The following is a 22,027-nucleotide window of genomic DNA, read 5'->3' as shown; positions in this document are numbered from 1 at the left end:
ACGGTGAGAGGCCCGCGCACCGCGATGAGGAGTGGCCCCCGCTTGCGGCAACTGGAGAAGGCCCTTGCGCAGAAACGAAGACCCAACACAGCCAAAAATAAATAAATAAATAAATAAAAATAAATTAAAAAATAAAGAAGGAAGCATTGCCTTGGATGACCATGTATTTCAGTTATATATATATATATATATTTTAATGAAAAGAAAGAAAGGACATTATTGCAAAAAAGATTTGTAATAGCAAAATACCAGAGACGCAATGCTACTTTAAAGAAGGGTTAGTTTTATAAAGAGCTCATTCAAGATATTTTCTAAGCCACCGATAGGAAGGTAATATATAGCCACAAATTAGAATATTATAACAAACATAATAAGAAAATTTCCAATTTTGGAAGTAATTAAAGATCTGTCTTTCTAACTAGTCAGAATAGTCTGTTTTTTCTTAACTGTGTTAAAATTAAAATTGATGCTTATTTAGCAAACAGATGATGATGATTAGATTGCTTCACTGACTCTATGTTGATATTCAAAAAATATAAAATGACTCCAGCTTTAGCAAAATAATACATTGAAGAGCTAGTTATTTTTCAAAAACAAAACAAAACAAAAAAACCCCAAAACAACCTAATGACTAATCTATTTCAGGTGCTGAGCAAATTTTTCTTTTTCCTCAAGCCATGTGACTGTTGGTAAATAGAGATTCTGGTATTGGAATCAATGTCTTAGATGTTTAGGATTATCACATGAATTGTATACTATTCCCTCATATTTACTTATTTTTTTATTTTTAAAAAAAATTTGGATATTTATAGTGGCCCTAACAAGTTCAGTGATCCTCTAAGTCAAGCAGAAGGAGGTCTTACAGTCTGCTCTTCTTCAATCTCGTGGGTTCTCCTGAAATAATCTTTTATAACTTCTTACCTGTCCTCATTGAATTAAATGATATTAATAACAATAAATAATAAATACCAGGCCCTGCAGGATTTATACTGTATTTTCTTATACACTCTCGTGTCCCTATGCTGTCCATGAAAACTATGCTCCAGTCACTCTGAACCATTCATAAGCATCTCTTTAAGACATCTTTCTGATACTTGCTTGTGTATTTTTGTGCATGCTGCTTCCTTCCTTTGGAAGGCCCTGGAATGGATACCTGACGATCCACCCAGGCCACAGCTCCGTCATTATTTCATTTGTGAAATCTTCCCTGACTTCTCCAGACAGAATTTATACTTGGATCTATGTGCTCTGATTCCAACTTGGCCAAAATTCTATGATTGTATTTTTCATGTTACTTCAAGGTTGTATTTTTAAAATATTTGTCTTATGTATTAGATTATAATTCTCTCCAAGATAAAGGCTGTATTCTCTTTACCTTTTATACCAAGTACCTATCTCAGGACCTGACAATTAAAGTGAACCTTATTGGAAACCCGTAATCGGTATCTCAGACAACTGGACCCGCACTGCCCTCTGGTTTGTCTGTTTCTCAAAGGATTTTTCCCATGCTTCAGTTTCTTTGTTAAGTGTATGAGTGGATGGTAACATTCAAGATTTAGAAGATTTCCAGCCCTGGAAATCGTATTGGGCATTTGTTTTTAGACCGCTCAACACCCCATTCCCTCCTTCATTTAGAGAGAACACTTGGATTTTTCCTTTGGGAACAAGCTCTCCTCTGTGTCACATGAGCTGGGTAGCAACATCAAATAGAAATTTCATGGCCTTCATCTCACTCTCTTTAGCTGTGTGATTCTCTCTTCTGGGAAACTGAATGTTGATACAAGAAAGGAAAACACATGGGTCAAACCACTGTGACTGTAACACCTTGAAGGGAGAGTCCTAGAGTTCCTCATCTCTAAAGCCTGGGAATACTGCTGCTTCTTGTCCCCTCTCCAAGACTTCATTATTTCAGCTGTCCTTCCAATTATTTTTATTTTATTTCAATTAACTAGAGTAAAATTAGGGATTCATCACCTGGACAGAATGAAGTGTTTCATTTCAAGAATCTGTCAGCTGCCATTACCTTTATTATGAGTAATTTCAGCACAAGTGCATAACAACGCAGCCCCATAGAGTCTTTGCGTTATTATGGAATTAGAAGCAAACGCTAGAGTTATTTCACTTCATTTCCTTCTCCCAGTTATAAAACCTGCAGACACTTGTGAATTACTTCTTGCTTCTCATCATCGCCCAGGGATCTTATCCACATGCTATTTACACCTCTGTCCAGGTCATTTTCTGTTTTGACAATCACTCTTCCTCCTAGCCACATTTCTAAAAGTTAGTATCTTTTTGTCAGCAATGGGTCTCACCCCTGACATCCCTACAAGGCTAGGCAGTTGAGGAGAAATCAATAGGGTGCATTTATCAAGTCAGACGTTGGTGTGCATTTATGTTTATGACAGGGAAAAATGAATGAGGAAATTACTACTCCTCTTTCACTCAGGGAAGACCAAATGCCTTACTGGTTTTCATTTAACTCTTTTCATCTCCTCTTAAGTTAACAAGAAAGAGCAGAGCCTTTATTCTCCCCATAGTTCATAACTCATTCAGCTTGTCTTATTCTTCCTAAGAAGCTAAGAACATTGACATCCAGGGCAGAATTCTAGGAGAATGATTTAATATATATAAACATGTAAAATAGAAGAAGAAGGTATTGAAATTAAATTAAACAACTAGAAAAAAAATTTCTTATAGAAAGAAGTACCCTCAAATTGTAAAAATATTCACAATGAATTTAGAGTTAAGGTAGTAGCCTGAAATAAAAATTAGAACTGCCATGCCATTGGGCAAATTCTAATGGAGAAAGAAATTCAGCTTACCCAGATAAAAGTTTTACTGGCATATTTTTTAAAATTTGGAAACATGTGGTACAGTTTATCCCCACATATGATGTAATGCCATGAAAGCAATCAAAAAGTAAGTTAAACCCTTTTTTCTCCGGATGTTGTATTTCTGGGAACTATAAATGCCAAGTGCACTGCATGTCTGCTAAGGTTATAAACTCAACATTTATGACCCATAGTAAACGTGACTGGTAAAATTTACAGTGAATTGCATTTACTCTCGACTTGAACTATTGCAAAATGCATGAAAGTTTTCCATTGTGTTGTCTTATTTCCAAACAGTGAACATGACCCCCCAGAAACTTCTTCCCACTGTCAGCTGAAGTTATTTAGGGTAAGCATCCATGAGACTACAGTTGTAATGCAATGTTTCATTTTGTATCTAATTTCTTTCCAAAAAAGTAAATACCTACTATGTCTGTTGATCAAAGACACGCATGCTTTGGACAGAGTAAAATGCCTTTGCTTAAATGTATTGAAAAGAAGATTTATATTCAGGTCTCCTAAATTAACGTACAGATTAAAACCAGATCACTTAATCCACTGGGGACTCATTTTCTTCTTATCTAGAGTGGGGAGGATAATATTAGATATAAAAATGCTATGAATGATTTTATATAAAATAAGGTATAATTTAGACATCATGGTGGACACAGGTTCCAACTTCCTTGGTACCTGGAAAACACCACTACCAAATATCAAGAGTAGAAATTTCGAAGCCAGTCTTTCTTCACATACCTGCTTCATATGTGGTGGCATGTGCAGTCATACTCCATGTGCTGGACCTTCTGTTTTTTGTTACCATGACCGAGAACTCATACATTGTGTTTGGTTTGAGGCCTGTTGCTGTGTAACTCAGAGATGTTGTGTCTTCTGACTAAACAAGTGGGAAATAAGAAAAGAGAAAAATAAATGAACTCTATCAACTTGGTAAATCAAGGCACATAAGAAGACTATCAAAAGCCAACAAAAAAGGAATTTATTTCCAAACAGCGGAAGACCTAGGACACAGCACTGACTTTATTTCCTTTCTGTACCAGTTTACACTGGCTGATTGTACATCTAAAACCTAATCAATAAAATCAGGTGTTATGTTGTTAAAAGGGCCAGATAGCTGATAAATTTTCCCAAGTGAGGCAATAACCACAGAGACAGGACCAATTCCACTTCCTCCTGTCAGTTCCATTTTTAAGGTTATCTGCACTGACTTCGACTTCAATTTATTTCTAATAATCAAAGTCTTTTTTTCAGAGGCTCTAATGTTTTATGTATTTTACATAGATGGTTATGATTATTGTCCACTGGTAATAAAATGAATTTTTAGAGCTCAACTGTTTATGATTTTTAAAAAAACTCTTTATGATACAAACTTTTAGTAATTCCAGAATCTGTATAGCTGTTATAAAGAAAATGGACAAAAGCAATATTGTGTCGTGTGCTTTTCTTTCTTTGTGCACAGGTCACATTAAATATACATTGAAGTATGGTCATTGGAGCAGATGATCAGGAAGAGAACAATAAATTGGATAAATATTAAATGATTACATTAGTGATAATATTTTTGGTTTTCTGAACACATTCTTTGTCTTTTAAACAACAGGTTAAGGATATTTTAGTAGAAAGTAAATTGTCTGTCTTTATTGCTTACTCAAAAGATCAAAATTGTTTGGGAATAAAGACCAGACCTACTAAAGAATGGACTTGAGGATATGGGGAGGGGGAGGGGTAAGATGTGACAGGGTGAGAGAGTTTCATGGACATATATACACTAACAAATGTAAAATAGATAGCTAGTGGGAAGCCGCCGCATAGCACAGGGAGATCAGCTCAGTGCTTTGTGACCACCTAGAGGGGTGGGATAGGGAGGGTGGGAGGGAGGCGCAAGAGGGAGGAGATACGGGAACATATGTATATGTATAACTGATTCACTTAGTTATAAAGCAGAAACTAACACACCATTGTAAAGCAATTATACTTCAATAAAGATGCTAAAAAAAAAAAGATCAAAATTGTAATGAAGAAAAAGGTTAATCTCCCAGGTTAATGGGTATTTTCCATATCATCAGGCAAATTTAAAAACTATTTATGCCTATTATAAATATCAATTTATGCTTTTTATTTAGATCTTGATCATCTTCCAAGGTTAAATATTTACTTTTACTTTTAAATTTATTACATTTGTTATATATCTATGTCTAGGAAAATCAAGGAAAACTTTTTGTCTCCACCTATGTCATACCTATCTCCTCCCTTAGGTATTCTAGTGTGGTATATCTTTTTTATTCTACTATGAATCCTTCTTAGATTATAGCTATGGAAATCCTACATTTCATTATGAAATCAAATAAATATTTAACGGTTCTAATAACATTTCGATGATGCGCCCATCCATCCTATTTAAGTGATGACCTCATAAACATTTATCAGAAGCTCTTCTTAAAAATAGCTGTAAAAATGTGTGCCCTAAATAAATGTAAAAATACTTGGTAGACTAAGATGGAACCCCATCAAATAAAACACGAAACGGGCAGCTCGTATCTGATAGGCTGATATATAACTTCGAATCTTTCCCTCCTTCCCTGTCATGAATACCTCTAAGTCTTAGAAATGGAAATAAGGGGAGGAATGGGGTAATGAGAAATATTTCAGCTAGGAGGGAAGACCACACTTTGATAAAACTAGTCTCTTTGAGCATAGACACAACTGGCATTTGGGAGGCAACTAAGCAATACTGTCCTTTGTATTTCTTAAATTCTTATATGCCTTGTTTGTATTCTTGAATGATACACTTGCATTCTATAAATGCCATTAATTCACTGAGTTTTCTTAGGAACTTTATGAGAACTTACTATTCAACATAAATCATTAGCCTAGAAGTATTGATACTTCGGAAAATCATGGCTGTATGTGTGTGTGTGAGGGGGGGCAGAATACCTAGGCACTACCTCTCTGAGCCTCAGCTTCCTCATCTATAAAATGGAAATAACTGTAGCAATGACCTTACAGTGCTACTTAAAGTGTGAAATAAGTCAAGTAAAGCATAGTATGTGGCCCAGAGTAAGTACTAAATAAATGTTAGCTACAATTTTTTATGCATTGTCTAGTGTGAGATATGGGCATTCTATATGTGTGGTGTATACACACACACACACACACACACACATATATTTACAGCATATTGATAAATTCTCCATTGAATTGTAAACATCTTGAAGGCTGAGACTGAGTCTTGCACAACTTTCTGTCTCCTGTAATATCCATGCTAGTATCTGGTAAGCACTAGTCAATAGTCAATGAATGTATTTTGAATGGAAAGTCATATAAAACATCAAATGATGAATCACTTTAGTAGAAAATAAATTATAGAAAATTTCTCCATTTGATAAGGAAGGTCAATATAGAGTTTTGGACAATCAAAATATGAATGTCTGGATTATGGCTTGACGTGGGACTGAAGTAGAAGGGTACTCCTGGGGGGAGAGGCCTGGATAAAGCCATCAGCTTATCTGAGTTCCAGCTCTAGTTTCATGAGGAATTTTGTCAAGTTATACAACCTACCCAAGTCTTCATAAAGATCTCTACATGCCTACTTAGCTATGCAGAATCTTACTTATTCTTTTTATATTGACAGTATATCAATATCCCAACCGCATAGATAAGAAAAAAGGAGATTAAACAAGTTAAGTCACATGACAGGACACAGGAAAGCCAACTCTAGAGCCCATTTATTTGACTCCATGTATGTATTTTTCCCCCATTACCTTGTGTTGCTCTGCCTAGCTTCTAAAGCTTAGTGGGGAAGGAGATGAAGTAATAGATATGACAGTGGTTTGAAAAGTTCAAAATGCAAAACCAAAGTAATCTATTACTATTATCTGTAAAATTTAAATTTAATGTATGTCTTTCTAGTAGACCAGATATGCTCTACATTTTTCCTTGCTATCCAGCTTACCTAACTCTTTCCTCTAACCCTGCTTCTCAGGGTGTGGGTGTAGAGTGTGTATGTGTGAGAAGAGGGGTCGAACGTTAGTAATGGAAAGCCTTATTAGGTCAGGGAAGATGATGGGGAGAGAAACAGTTAAAATATTTCTTTCAATTCTCATACTTCAATCCAGAAGAGAAAACAGCCTCTCCTTACAGAGGATAGCTTTTGGTTGGGTCTCACACTGTAGGCATGCTTTATGAGACTCAATAATCCTGTGTCTGTTCTATTGACTCTTCAACTGAAAAAAAAATGCCTCCAGAAATTTTGAAACTCAAATCATTCTGCAGAGAACAATCATTGTCCTTCAGAACATTTCACGTACTGGCAAGGTACCCACAGCCACTCTGTGAAATGAATGTATCCACAAAGTACAGCAACCATGAGCATAACATTTTTAAAGTCGTCTTTTAAAAGCAAACTTACAACTGGGTAATCTGTATATAAAGAGAGTTTTTAAAAAATGCTCTCATGTGTTTCATCAGTTGTCTTATCTGATAATGTTATCCTTATAGTTCTGCTGAGTCTTAAATCTGATACTGTAAGGAGATAGATAGGATACTTAGAGTATATTTTATATCAATGATACTATTTGGACGTGCCTGGAGAGTTTCTCCTAGTACCTGACCTAGCAGGGAGGCAGAACCAAAGAAAACTGTTTTTTAAATGGTTTCAACTAAAAACTGATTTACTATGAAATGTGAATTTTATGCTACTTAAAGGTTGAATGAAACTAGAAGCAGATCCAGCATGGCTACAGGAGAAAAGAGGCAGACTTACAAAATTATCGGTGGGATTTTCCTTTAATCTGGGCTCTTTAGAGTTAGAAATTTCCAAAGGATATTTTCATCCCCCCAAATCACCACTGGCTTGAGGCTGGATTAAGCAAGACAGCAGATTAGTGGAAAGAACATTGGATAAAGTATTGGGAGATCCAGATTCTCCCTGAAATCCACCCCAGTAGAGTGGTAAAGAGAAGGGATATAAGGGGAGTATGAAGATTGTGGAGTGCCCGGGTTGAACTACTGGTTCCTTTGTTGTTGGGTAACATTTATGCTCTTTTTCTTCTTCCAGTTTTATTGAGATATAATCGACATACAGAACTGTGTAAGTTTAAGGTGCACAACATAATGATTTGACTTACATACATCATAAAATGATTACCACTAAACTATAAGTTTAGTGAATGCCCATCATTTCATATAGATACAAAATTAAATAAACAGAAAAAATATTTTTTTTCCTTGTGATTAGAACTCTTAGGATTTATCCTCTTAACAACTTTCATATATAACATACATCAGTGTTAATTGTATTTATCATGTTGTACATTACATCCCTAGTACTTACTTATTCTTATAAACGGAAGTTTGTACCTTTTGACTGCCTTCATCCAATTCGCCCTCTCCCCGCTCCCGCTTTAGGCTCTTATCTCTAAAGCTACATTCTCCACCCCAAATAATCATCCTGTGAATATTTTAAATGTGTTTTAATATAGTACCTCACTTGAATAACTTATGAATTCTTTGAAGTAAACCTATGGAGCTGAATGTATTATGCATTCCAAAATTATAAGTAACCATTTTAAGTATGTGAAGTAACAGCTAAAGCATGTTAAACTGCCTCTATGATCTGGCATAGTTCTAAGTAAATGGTAGGTGGTTAATAATTACTTGTTGATCTCATTTTATTCTACATTTGTGTATTGTTTATATACACTACTAGCATGTGGTAGGCTTAGGAGGTAACAAAATCGTTCCAGTGTATAAATAACCGTTTGTTGGAGTTGCTGAGGCTGGCTGATAGAGATTTGAAGGTAGTCATGACAGTGTCTCAAATATGTATCTCTAAGAAGCTCTTAGGGGGGTTGTGAGATGACTCAGTGATAGGACAACAATAAGGGAGTTGGTCTAATTCATATTAATTAAAGGGGAGTGTGCATTGTGGATTTTCTTGACCACCTGCGGGTGTTTCAAGGCTAAATGAGGAAGTAGATGTTAATGGCTTAGAGTGTGTTCACCATCTAAGGATGGTGTAAAAAAATCATCATGTATTCCTTTTCATATTCACTATAAGATGGGTCTCTCTAACATTAATAGGGGTGCCTCTGGCGTAAATCTAGATTCCAAATGAAAAGAAAAACACCAAAATCTGTCCCAAAAATGAATGTAGAGCTCTGCTATTTTCCAAAGAAAATGGCATTCCCTTGTACAAAATCACATTATTTATACAAACCCAACATCTGGTGGAATTCGAATAACATTTTGCAGCTCTTGACATTTTTCTACCTTGCCTTAGAATTGTTTCCTAAGACACAATAATTCCCAAGCCAATTTTAGATACTGAGTTCTTAAAATGCTTTGTTTTCCATTTCATGTCACTGCAGCAAAATGACTCATGACAGTCCAGGATGCATTTAAAACAATGTATTATACAAATGACAGTTCATGTGAAATTTCATACTATCAATTTGAACTTCACCTTGTATTTCGCATTCGCAGAAAAGCTGGTCCTCCACCGGACAGTGTAAAGTCGCACTTCGGACGTTTTTTGGTTCTTAGGGACAGAGTTGTCTGCCCAGCTGACCCTCACAGCATCGTGGGTAAGAGCCACAGCCTGTACACCTACTGGTGGGAGCATGGGGGTGGAGACATCTGGGACCGAGGTGGGGAAATCATCAAGCAAAGGATAATAATCAACTGGGTCAGTGGGATCTGGGTTTAAAAACCCGCCAAATGAAACAAACAAATAAATACATAAATAAAAGAGTTAAAAAAATAAACATCAGTGGCAACACATCACAATGAGTTAAATGCATGGCAATAATGATGAAAGGGAACATGAGAAGAACAGAAAAAAATACAATTAATTCAATCGGAAAACTCATTAGAAACAGTATTGCTAGATTACAAAAGTAACTGACTATTTTCCATAATTTACTCATTTCCTTAGAGTGGTTTTATCAATGTGGCTGTCACTTCTAGTTATATATTTTAAAAGTCCATTTTTTTCTTGGAATGTTGTACACTGTTTCTTAAAAGATCCAGTATAGAATTCATCAGTTTTATAACTATGCAGATAACTTAAAATAACAAAGTACTAAGGAGTGTCTGGTTTATTTCCTCCTGCAAAGGAAATAAATGCCTGCCGAATATCTGCTTTGTTATTTGTTTGTTTTTCTCCTCCTTCTCTAACTTGATTTGCTATCTCTAATGCATTTATTATTACTTAGATCCTACCTGCATAAATATTGTTTAGGTAAGAAACAAACAAAGGATAAAAGACCAAAGGGCCCTGAGGTCTACAGCAATCTGTCTATGGCTATGACTGCACAAAGCCAGACCAAGTCTGTGGTCCACATGGTTCAATGATGTGATAATTAGGTTTACACAGCACATAGTTTGGTTAGATTGAAATTCTTAGAGAAAGTGTAGAAGTGTCCATTTTACCCACATTCTCACAGAGTAATTAAGTAATTAAGTTTTTTAAGGCATTTCTGTATCTACATTCCTTGTTTGAAAATTTTAAGTTCCATGGAAAGACTTCATATTATTGGGTGGGGAGACAGAATGAACTACCTACAACCTGATGAGATTTGTGCTGAGATATACACATGCTGAGGTACACACATCCATAACACAAACAGAATCTGCATAATGATGTGTGTGGTTTCATAAGATTCTCTAGAAAAATCTTATATTTGTTTTTACGCTGGGGATGTCAGAATCAAGGGAGCCTATTTTGTGGCCGCAGTTGGAGTCCAGTTTTGAGGCTTTTATTTATTACCTAAGACATTTAAATCTGCTAAAATTTTCCTTGAAATCATATAACATGTATCCTCACTAACAAAAAACAAGATGAGCTCTTAAGCTGGGCATTTGATGGCATTTGGGGAGATGAGACGTACTAAAATGTAGAGTATCTGAAGCAGTAAACATACAGAGCTTATATTTTTAAATACAGTATAGAGACCACGGGCTGATTCTGATGATTACTTCACTTTGTCCACTGAATTTTAAATGTCTACCCCCTACTCATCACTGTTTTCCAATGAATTATTTAGTACTTTACTGGGCTGTGGTCTTTGGAGCAAAATATAAAATCTGAAAACAAAAACAGAACAAAAGGAAGACCAAGAAAAGAAAAAAACAAAACAATAGAAAGAGAGAGAAAGAAAAATATGTGTTTAAAATTTAATGACAGAGCCCAGGCTTTTTGTATTTCCTTTGACGTGTCTTTTTATTAAGGGCTCCTTTAAACCCAAATGGATTTATGAAATGATGAAGGGGCAGCTGAAGACACTGCAGCCTCTAGGAGGATCGCAATCTGTCATCAGGCTGGTGCATCGGTGGAACCTTTTGGCGAAACTAGAGCAGGTGCTGCCTCACTTGACTTGTTTCTATTCACAGCTGACTTACCAAGAAGAATGCTATACACAAGGGAGGACTACTCTCAATCACAAACTCCTTTTAGATCAACTCATATTCATGCTACCCTATCTGTTGTTCCTTTACTTAATCTAGTTTTGTTGATACACCTATACTAACTTTATAGTCTTTCACAGGTACCCTATATAAGATTTTGAAAAGTCGTGATTCTACTTTAAGAAACGGTAATACTCAACCCTGTTATTTCTGGATTTTAGAAAAGTATGTTTTTCATGACTTGTTGTTGAGTTTCTTGGAGTCTCAGTTCCAGAATGCATCCTTAAATTTCAAGTAATGCTGTTTGTTGGTATATATCTACGAACTTATGTAATTCAAAAATTTCTAACCTGGCCAAGTTTTTCTTGCTTATTTTAGAGGAGTTTTTTTTTTTTTTTTTTTTTTTTCCCCACTCATGGTTTGTCATTCTATTTGCCACTTCCTCCAGACCTGGGCTAATACAATAGCCACTAGTTAAATGGACAATTTAACTTTAAATTAATTAAAATGAAATAAAATTTAAAATTCATTTATTGTGTTGCACTAGTCAATTTCAGATGTTTAACAGCCAAATGAGCCTCGTGCCTGCCGTACTGGTTAGTACAGACACAGTACGGTATTTCCAACAAAGCAGAACTTAGTAGCAGGTGGCAAGCACTGCTCTAAATATATGCTACATATATTGCTAATTATCTTTCCCTCTCAGGTCAGAAACTGGGTGGTTGAATTAAAAACTACCTAAACCAAGTACCTAAACATTTTTTTTTAAAGTAATTAATTTATTTATTTTGGCTGTGTTGGGTCTTCGTTGCTGCACACGGGCTTTCTCTAATTGTGGCGAGCGGGGGCTACTCTTCATTGCGGTGCACAGGCTTCTCATTGTGGTGACTTCTATTGTTGTGGAGCACGGGCTCTAGGCGCGTGGGCTTCAGTAGTTGTGGCACGAGGGCTCAGTAGCTGTGGCTCATGGGCTCTAGAGCACAGGCTCAGTAGTTGTGGCGCACGGGCTTAGTTGCTCCGCGGCATGTGGGATCTTCCCATACCAGGGCTCGAACCCATGTTCTCTGCATTGGCAGGCGGATTCTTAACCACTATGCCACCAGGTAGTTTAGGTAGTTTTTTAGGTACCACCAGGTGCCTAAACAGTTAGTGCTAAACACCAACTGTTTAGCAGTTATTTTGCTGATAAACAACTTTTTTTTTTCAGTTATTTTTTCCCTCATATTCCTGGGTGCCTTATATACCACTGATTTTCAGGGGTAATATACAAAAGAGTGAAAAAAAAGACAAAAACACAAAACATAGCTTTAAACCTTTTGCTAAAAAGAGAAACCTATTCAATTCCTAATAGTTGTTTTGGTAAGAACATATAAGCGTATGGTCAACATATTGAAGTTCAAAACAAGCTTTTAAAAAAAGTAACACAATTGTACTTCATTTAGACATTTATAAAACAAATGAGAATAAACAAATTCAAACAACATACCTCATTATTCCCCTGCTCTCTTCCCTTCTCCAGGCTCAAAATGTCTTATTTTTACAACAATATGGAATAAAATTGCAAAAAATGCAGCAAAAAAATGAAACAACCTGCCCATTTGATCTAGTGAAACTTTCCTTGGCTCTAACACTGTTATGTTCCAAATGAGATGAGGTCCAGAGTAGACCAGCATCTATGAGCACATCCATCTGGAAAGCACCATAGCCTGATACTCACTCCAGCCTGATTCATTTACAGCCTCTGATTTTTTTTTTTTTTTTATTACTTTATGTTGGCCTCTTCCAAGACTGCTCATGGGAATACTTTGCAGAAGCTCAGAGACCGAAAATATCTTCTATGCAGGCCTTGGACACATTTATTGAAAGAGTTTCTCACAGAATCTAAACCTTTGATTCTGTTTATTTGTCCTTTGGTCTCCATGACGTGTGAAAACACAATAAAATAAGTCTGCTACATCTAGGCAGGGATGTGGAAAGGGCTGGTTTTATTCATCCTCTCCAACCCCTTATTGACTTTTCTTCAATAAGAAAATTCCTCACACGTTTTCCAACTTTCAGTATTATTCTATTTCTCAGATCCATTAGGATTAGTCATAGCAGGAAAAAATTGTCTTATGGATCACTGGTATTTTAGAAACCGCTCTGGGAATGCCATATGCTAAGAATTAAAGAATGACAACAAATGCTCAGGGGAAAGAAGTTAATAACACCTCAAATACTTCTTTCTGAGCAACCTATCTTCAGCTTATCTGAACTCTGTTATCGCTATTACTACTAGTTTCTGCTCAAAAATTGACTTTTGGGGGGTCATCTTAGTGTTCCTTCTTTGTGGGCTTTAGTTTTGGTAAGAAAATAAGAGTTCTAAAAGACTGACCATGGTACAATTTTGTGTGGTCTGATCACAAGCCAAATCAATGACTCTTTACCATCTTTTATCCTAGGCAAGAAAGAGCTGGCTTACTGAATAAACATTATGGGAAGGATGGGCACAGCCAAAGTGGCTGCTATCTCTCAAAGAAACTTTGGCAGAGTAAGAGAATAAGGGGGAAGAGGAAATCCCAGCCACCCTCCAACATGTTATCTTGTAGTTTCCATCCTGGCCCTCTAATTGCCTCATCTCTCTATATTTAGAAATAACACGTTTGATAGTAAATATTCTCTAGGGTAATATTTCTTATTTACCCTTTTTGGGAAGCCATGAGCCCTTTGATAACACAATGTAAGATATATACTGTCTCCACAGATAAATTAATATACTGACATGCACCCAACCTTTTGCATACCACTCCAGACAGACAATAGATGTGAAACCAGCAGCCAAAGAGTCAAGGAGACTCTGGAATAATATACTTGCCTTACAAGGAAATCTGGTTGAAAGCAATAAAGTGATGGTGTGCTCCAAAAACCATCACATAACAACTGTGAATTTGGTTTACAACTGTAATTCTCAAGATAAGTTTATGAATGAAGCTTCTGGATTTGGAAAACAAACTGTACAAAGTTCACATAAATTTAGGTGGTAGCAGAAGTCACAGGACTCCATTATTTATTTTATGTTCATTTATTCCTACCTTCCAGGACTGATACTCAGGCACCTCAGTAATTTTGCATGTTCTCTGGGGCTCGCTATGAAATCCTGCTCTCAGATCCTTTGTTCTCATTCAGGTGAAAATAGCTGATAAGTTGAATGAGGTCTGAGGGTTGTAGGTTTTGAAAGGGGGCAGTATTAAAGTATTCATTAAAAGGATGGAACTCTTGGGTTTTACTTTCACATTTCAGACATAAGGCTATTGGGGGTGGTCATGTGACTTTGGGTCATGTGATGGGTCATGAACAAGACTCACAGAGGTGGTACTTATTCTTCTTCTGAGTAGGTCCAGCCTTGTTCACAAATAGGCTCCATAAATGGTTTGGGTCTCACTTTCTTACCCATCCCTTTCTCATTTCCTTGAGCCCTGTTTCTCTCCTGTGCTACCTTTCAAGTCCACCTCACGTAACAATTCCTAGAGGTGAGAAGTCCTTGAAGCAGCCAATCCTTTTAATGTGCAGAGGCCCTGGACACTGTTGGGGTGACCTATTGGCCCAGCTCGAAAGAAGTCACTGTGTGACGCAGCCAAATCCAAGCCAGCCCCATGAGGTCAGTTCATCCTTGTAATATCGGCTTGAAGGACCCTCTGCAAAGAAGCAAGTGTCCATTCAGGCACTTGGTGGGCTTTTTTGCAGAGACCCTCTTGTCTACATTGTATTGATTTGAAACAAGCTGCCCAGAGGAATGAAGAGTGGTATCAGGACGCCAAAACATGAAGCTACTGGGAGAAGACAGAATAAGAGATCTATGTTCTCTAATTCCATGTACTAATTTATAGACTGAATCCCTCTCAATTTTGATAACCAAAAAAATAATAAATGGTGTGTATACATATACACATAAGGCTTAGGACATGATTACATACATTTTTTTCTTTGTATTTTGTTTTGTTTTACTTTAGTTTGTTTTCTTCACCATAATTCAAATACCTTGTCACAAGAGGATTAACTACTTTAGCTTACCGGTTATAGATCTGGTGGTAGCACTTTCATAAAGAGGAACTCCTTCTCCTGCATTGTTAAAAGCTTTTAGGGAGATTACATAATGGGAACTTGACTCTGGAGAAAAACAGAAAAAATATGAACGTGTTCATTTATTTAATGTACTGAAATACTCAGGATAAACATTTTCCTGAAATCAAATTGAATATAATCAATTAAGCAAACAGTTGTTAAAAAATGAGTGAGTTTGATTCTGGGAAGAAGGTGGCAGTGGTGGCAATATAGTTTTTTGATCTTCCTGAATCTTCATATAAAAAGAGACAGAAGAACTAGATAGAAGACCAAAGGCATTTAGACATTTATGACAAAACGAGGTGATGAGGTCTATATGCTCACACCCTAAGATACAAGTGGATGTGGACAAACCACCAACATGTTATCATGAACCTGCATGTTATCAGTATCTGTGTAAGAGAAATCAGAGGGAAGCAACAAACCTGACAACAGAGTAATTCTAAAATAACTATCAAGTAATGCTAGAAAGTGCAATGGACCAGTTTAAGAACAGTAAATGTAAATACTTAAAACTAACCTACGAAGTCTCCTTTCCAGGACAGGGTTCATTCACACTGGGGACAAACTACTAAGAATATATTTAAAATTTATGAGTAGGACAGAAGCAATAGACATGAAAGGAAGAGAAAGTCCAGATCAAAGTAGGAGAGAGGAATAGTCATGAAAACTTGGAAAGCAAACTGCCATAGTTTTTAGTGTGTAACAGGGTTCAGCCAACTTTTCTGTAAAAGGCCAAGGTAGTCAATATAGTTGTGCAGACAACTGTGTCTCTGTCACCTATTCGTCTATGTTTGTTTGTTTACAACTCTTCAAAAATATAAAAACCATTCTTAGTTCAGTGGGGCCCAAACAAAAATAGGACCTGGGCCAGATTTGACCCACAGGCTATAGTTTGCTGAGCCCTGAGCGCAGGTCTAAGGAAAACAACAGGATAGGGAACTCTGTGTATTTAGAAAAGTTATTTGAACTTCTGGGAATGCAGGGAAACAAATCACATAAAAGTGAGCCACAAAAATCTGTTGAGGTTAAATTCCTTACAAAACAAAATGAGGAGAATATCATTCTTATAGACAAGTACACAAGAAAAGGATCAAAAATACACGAGAAAAACAGATCAAACCTGCAATTTACTGTTTCAAAGTGAGCTAAACAAGATTAAGAAAATAAAATGCCAGATATGCAAGAGTTACATAAATCAGAATTGGAAAAATTCAGAAATGAGGCGGCCTGGCTCAAGAAAGAATTCTATGTAAGTGACAAAGAAATTTGAATGGGTCAGCCCAGCTCAAGAAAGAATTCCACATAAGGGACAAAGGAATCCGAATGGGGTAGCCTAGCTCAAGAAAGAATTCCACTAAGTGAAAAAGAAATTTGAGAAATAAAGTGTAATGAGATGAACAAATAAATGCAACAAGGAGAAAATGAAAACAAAAACAAAAGTAAATGAAGAAAGAGTAAAAAAGAATGCAGGAAAAAGTGACAAATATTCTAGAAGGAAGCTAACATTGGAGTAATAGTTGTCCTTGAGGAAAAAAACCAAAGAAAGGGAACAGAACAAATATAGATGAAAAAATGTTATTCAAGAAATTTTTGCTGACTTAAAAAAATCTTTTAGGCACATGGACAAAAAGAATACATGACTTATAAGAGGGAAAATTAGTTTATTATCAGACCTTTTGACAGCACCATATTGTGCCCGAAGAAATTTAGGTGATTTTTTTGAGACACTCAAGGTAAGAAAATGTGATTCAAGGATTTTCCAGTCAACAAAAGTTAGCTTTAAATATAAAGGGCTCACCCAAACTGTTATCAACTTGCAATTAATCAGGGAATATTGTTCCCCTGATCCCGAGATCCACTAGAAAATGAGCTTTACACATTCGAAATGACCAGGTGAGATACTGACCTAATAGCTAACTGGTGAACAATAAACTTAATGAACTAAGACTAACTGAGGGTTAAAAGGGAGAGATTTTATTTTGCAAGGCTACATGTTCTGATATTGTACCTATATTATAATCATAAGATAAAATTAAGGGAGAATATGAATAGTATATGCAAAAATGTTTCAATAATTATTATTGATGGTGGTACTATTATTATTGTTATTCTGAAACCAATGTAATATGAGATAGAGCAAATGAGTTATCAGGAGAAATTCTAATTCTATCGTACCCTGTGTCCTTGAGAACTGGATTCCTGGTGTGAACAAAAGATGAAGTATTGTGTTCCTAAAATTTAATTGAAAAATCAGTTTAAACTCAAAAGGTATTTTATCTCTAATTCTGTCCACTGAAAATGTCTAGAAACACTGACTCAATAACAATGGATATCCCTAGCACCCAAACTGAGATTTTGAAAAAAATATTTTGCACTGCAAGAAACAAAGGCTTCTTGGGGAACTGGTTGATTCCAAGTCTGAGGCAGGAAACACAGCAATTGAGCCTGAGGCATCCTCACATATCAAATAGAAAGGAAACATTCAAAGACTAACAGGATTGTGTCAAATGGATTTGGAAATCAACTTGGAAGAGTTTTCCACTGACCAAAGGTGAGGACAGTCTGAGCGTCAATAAAGATAAAGTTGCAATGAAATGAAACTTAACAAATATTTATGAATGTGTGAATTCATAAAGATTTTTTAAAGAATAATAAGAGTTGGTCACTTCTGAGATTGACAGGGAACCAAATTACTATCTTCAAGTCTGGGTAAAGAGTCAAATATTTATCATGTCATTCTTGAATAAACTCTACCACTGTGTAACCAAACAGCATGTGAGGGGAGTATCCTTTTACCGCATTATTCCTACTAATAAGAAACAAATGATAAAATTCAAATATTGCCATTTTTCAGCCCCAGTGAACAAATGAAACTGTGCATTAAGCATTCATGATTGCTAAGATAAAACAGAGAATCCAGACATTACATACCTCCTAATGAAAGAACACACTACCCTCTAGAGTCTTGCCAAAAGGATCGAACCTACTTAGTCTGATCAAGCTTCTTGATCCAAATGCCAGTTTGCAGGAAACAGAGCAAAGAAACAGGTTGAACTCTAACTTAAAATAATTCATGAAGTGATACATTTGTCACATGTGGTTTTCTGTGTCTGTGTTTTATTTTACAAAAAAAAAAAGCTTTTAAAATGAATGAATTTATCTTTGACAATGTTCTTTGATTAGATGGATTTTCCTCTGTGAAATTTTTATGTGACGTAAATATTAGCGTTAAAGATTTGAGATTCCAAACCACAGTGACACAAGAACCACAATACAACAAGAAGAATAAAATAAGATTACATTTAATGCAGTCGAAGGGCTTCTATTCAGTGAATTGCTTCACCTGCAAGAGGGGATATTTACTTTTTTAGATTTACGTTGTCAACTTAGTTTACCGAAAAGAAAGTAATCAGTCAACAATGTGTTAAATGCTGTTGGAGATGCAAGAATATTTGGAAAAGATGGACCTCTGTTGTCAGGTTACAATCATAATTCCGGGCAGAGAAAACAATGAAAGACTACATAAAATTAAGCAGTAAAGTATGTGATGTAACTTATGAATGCTATATGAGTTTAGAGGCCTAAAAAATTAGTGAGGGATTGGGTCATCGAAGACTTCTTGGACTTGGAACTACGACTGAAGGGCATGGGTAGGATTTAGAGGTAGAAGGATGGTAGAAGAAAAAAACATCTCAGGAAAAAGATGGAACAGATTGAAAATATGGTGAGCAAGATCACCAAAATACTTTTCTACTAGGAAAAATATACTTTATAGTTATTGGAGTGAAGTCAAAGTCTGATTTCAAACATATATACAACTACAATGTAAACATTTATATTAGGTTCGAACCATAAAAAATTACTTCTTTTGGGTGAAACTGCATTTAGTTTCACCTAATATACATATACTATATATTTTCATTTGTCTATGTATTTCTTTATTAACGGAGTGAGAGAGAGATCAGGAATGCCAAACTCACATGCTTAGAAGTTAGAATTTTATTTTTGTTTTTGTCTTTGTTTTTAAACCTGAGAGAGGGAGGGAGAGACAGACAGATAAAGATATTTGGCTACAGTGTATGAGAGACAACAGGGGAGAGAGGATACTGGACAGGAATTCATCTAAGTAATTCAGCTAAGGAGCGGGGCCACCACTCAGCTTCCAGGTGTTATTAGCATATGGAGAGCAGTCCTCGTGTTGTCAAATTTTCTGGAAATCCAGATTTTTATGGGAAATCATCACATTTTCAAATGTTGGCAAATAATTCAAAGAAAGAAAATAAACCTGTGCTGGCAAAACAAAATATATCTCTGAACTGAATCCAGGTCCATGGCCACTAGTCTATAACCTCAGATTCCTACATATACAACTATATGTAGGAACATATATGTATTATGCAAATATATATGTATTCATGGAAGAAGAGGTCATAAAGTCTGGGCTTCCTCAGTCAAGATGTCAACCATAAGATCAACAGCAACCAAGTAGAAACTATATGATGTGGTAAAGAGGGTAAATATAAAATAATAAAGCAGGTCTCCTTTATGCAAGGTTATTGAGTATGCTTGTTTTATGTGGACCTCTCCAATTTAGACTGGAATTCAGAGGGAAGAATGTCTGACTTGAGTTCTGAACTTCCTGCTCAGGGTTCATGCTGAAACTTCCAGGTGGTGAGCCTGGTCCACGTTACATTGAATTCATGCCTTCATCACTCTGTCCCCACCTCCCAGCTGCCCGATTTATACCTCCTCAGACAACCGACTCTGTAAAAGCCTCTGCAGCATTACTGCACTATTGGTTTTCAGTGTTGGAGTATGCATTTATTCTCATTTAAAAAAAATTAAAAGTAACTCAACTGGTTCATTCTCGTTTTACTGGTTTGAATTTTTGTCTCAATCTGAATTACCTCATCTAGCTGCTCTCTGGATCCTAAGCAGTAGTCACCATTTCTTAATCTCCCCCCACAGTAAAGGCGAAGTCACTGTCATTTCAATACTGACTCTTGCTAATATCGATGCCCATCAAGTCTCTACTCATCTGAGTAATGGCAGCTTTTTCCATTCGATGTCTAGCCATGGTATAAGGTATGCTAGCAAAGAGTACGGAGTTTCAAAATTTACCAGCTGTTGGATTAATGAATTACACTAACTGCTAAATTCCACAAATCCTAACTACCCTGGGTACACCTTGACAGTGGCCAAGCTTCAATTTAAATAGAAAGTGGTAATGGCTTATTCTCTGGAAAGGTAAACAGATTTGCCTTTGGAGTTGCCATAACAACAATGGAGTTGTTACTGATACAAGAATATTGCTAGAGCCAGGGGTCTTCAAGAATTTTTGATCTGGTATTCTGCTGTTGTCAGTAATTTGAGGATCAGGTAAGTCCACTGACATTTGTAAAGTAACACAGAGCTACCTAAGAAATAAAAGACCTAAGACAACTTCACAACCCCTTCTGTCTACCTTTTCCAAGAAGCTTCTTTATGCTCTTCATACTCTACCTGCTACTCAACATCTTTTGGGCTTTCTCTGGCCTCCATATAGTGCTTTTGTCAAACTGCACCTGGATCTACTAAGGAAACCAACAGAATCTTTTTACACCCCCGTCAAACTTGATCCAATAGTGCATCAGCCTGAACAACAACAATAAAAATATTATTCGGTTATTGGTTAATAGTGGACATAGGACTATATTGCTTTGATCCCCTTTTATATTGTGATGGAGGCATCTCGTTTAAGTGTGTACTGAGGTGGAAAGATGGCTGTGAGAGTGTATGGGAGCAAAGGAGAACAAGGGTTTGTGTTTTCTCCCCGTACAAAAGAAGAGTGTCATTTACTAGCTCACCACAAGAGGGCAATGTGGAGCTATTTTCCTGCACATGCTCAGAGCTCTTAAACTTTAAAACCAGTAAATCACAAAAGAATTGCCTAGAATTGCTCCCTCTTTAGAAGCAGCAAATGAGTTAAACACATTTAATATTATCATAATGAATTCCAGATGAATTAATCATTAATTATGGTCAGACCCCAGTGTTCAGGAATACATTTAATGACAATTATGATAGTAAATTTATTTTTTCGATTTGCTGAAATGATACAGATGTATAGGCTTGAAAAATGTATCAATTGCCTCTGAAAAATAACATATAGCAGTATTTTCTCATTTGAATTCACTGTGATTGAATCCTACTGAGATAACTTGAATTTTGGTGGATGTTCACATGGGGATTATTTTTAATTATGGATATTCTGAGTGATTCCAAAGATTTCAAACTATTGATCAGATTTTCATCATTGTTTGGCCAACCTTTCCTATAGAATACATCACAATGGGATAAAGAAGGATAAAGAAATACTTAAGAACTTTTTGAGCATCCAAAACAGATGGCTTCTGGCCAGTATCTTCTTTGTAGCTAGGAAAAAGGGGAAATAAGTGCACATTTATTGATTATAAGGGTTATAAAGACAAGCAATGGGCAGTAGGGAGAATTTCTGGTTCTCCTTCTGCAGAGACTTGGTAGGTGAGAGACCCATTATTGTAAGAGCTTTTGTTGAGGCTTGCCTGAAGGTAGTGAGAGGCATGTAGCTCTCTGGGGCTAAGGGAATGAATCAAACAACCTGCAGACAGATCCTCAGGGGCTGGACTAAGATGCTGTACTTGGTAACAAAA

At 36.2% G+C, this 22,027-nt stretch overlaps 1 protein-coding gene across 1 annotated transcript in view; it reads right to left on the bottom strand.

The window, feature by feature from the left end:
• DCC (DCC netrin 1 receptor) overlaps window positions 1-22,027 on the bottom strand; it is a 1,173,736-nt gene that overhangs the window by 133,690 nt on the left and 1,018,019 nt on the right. The window contains exons 20-22 of the mRNA XM_059893793.1: window positions 15,303-15,398; window positions 9,310-9,542; window positions 3,585-3,723 (exon numbers count right to left, since the gene is read on the bottom strand). Of these exons, the coding sequence (XP_059749776.1) occupies window positions 3,585-3,723; window positions 9,310-9,542; window positions 15,303-15,398 (468 nt within the window). The remainder of the gene's footprint in view (window positions 1-3,584; window positions 3,724-9,309; window positions 9,543-15,302; window positions 15,399-22,027) is intronic.

This window comes from Balaenoptera ricei, chromosome 14 (genome assembly GCF_028023285.1).
Source record: "Balaenoptera ricei isolate mBalRic1 chromosome 14, mBalRic1.hap2, whole genome shotgun sequence".
NCBI lineage: Eukaryota > Metazoa > Chordata > Mammalia > Artiodactyla > Balaenopteridae > Balaenoptera > Balaenoptera ricei.
Note: the sequence above shows the minus strand (reverse complement) of the source record. Positions and strands in the feature narration are given on the sequence as shown.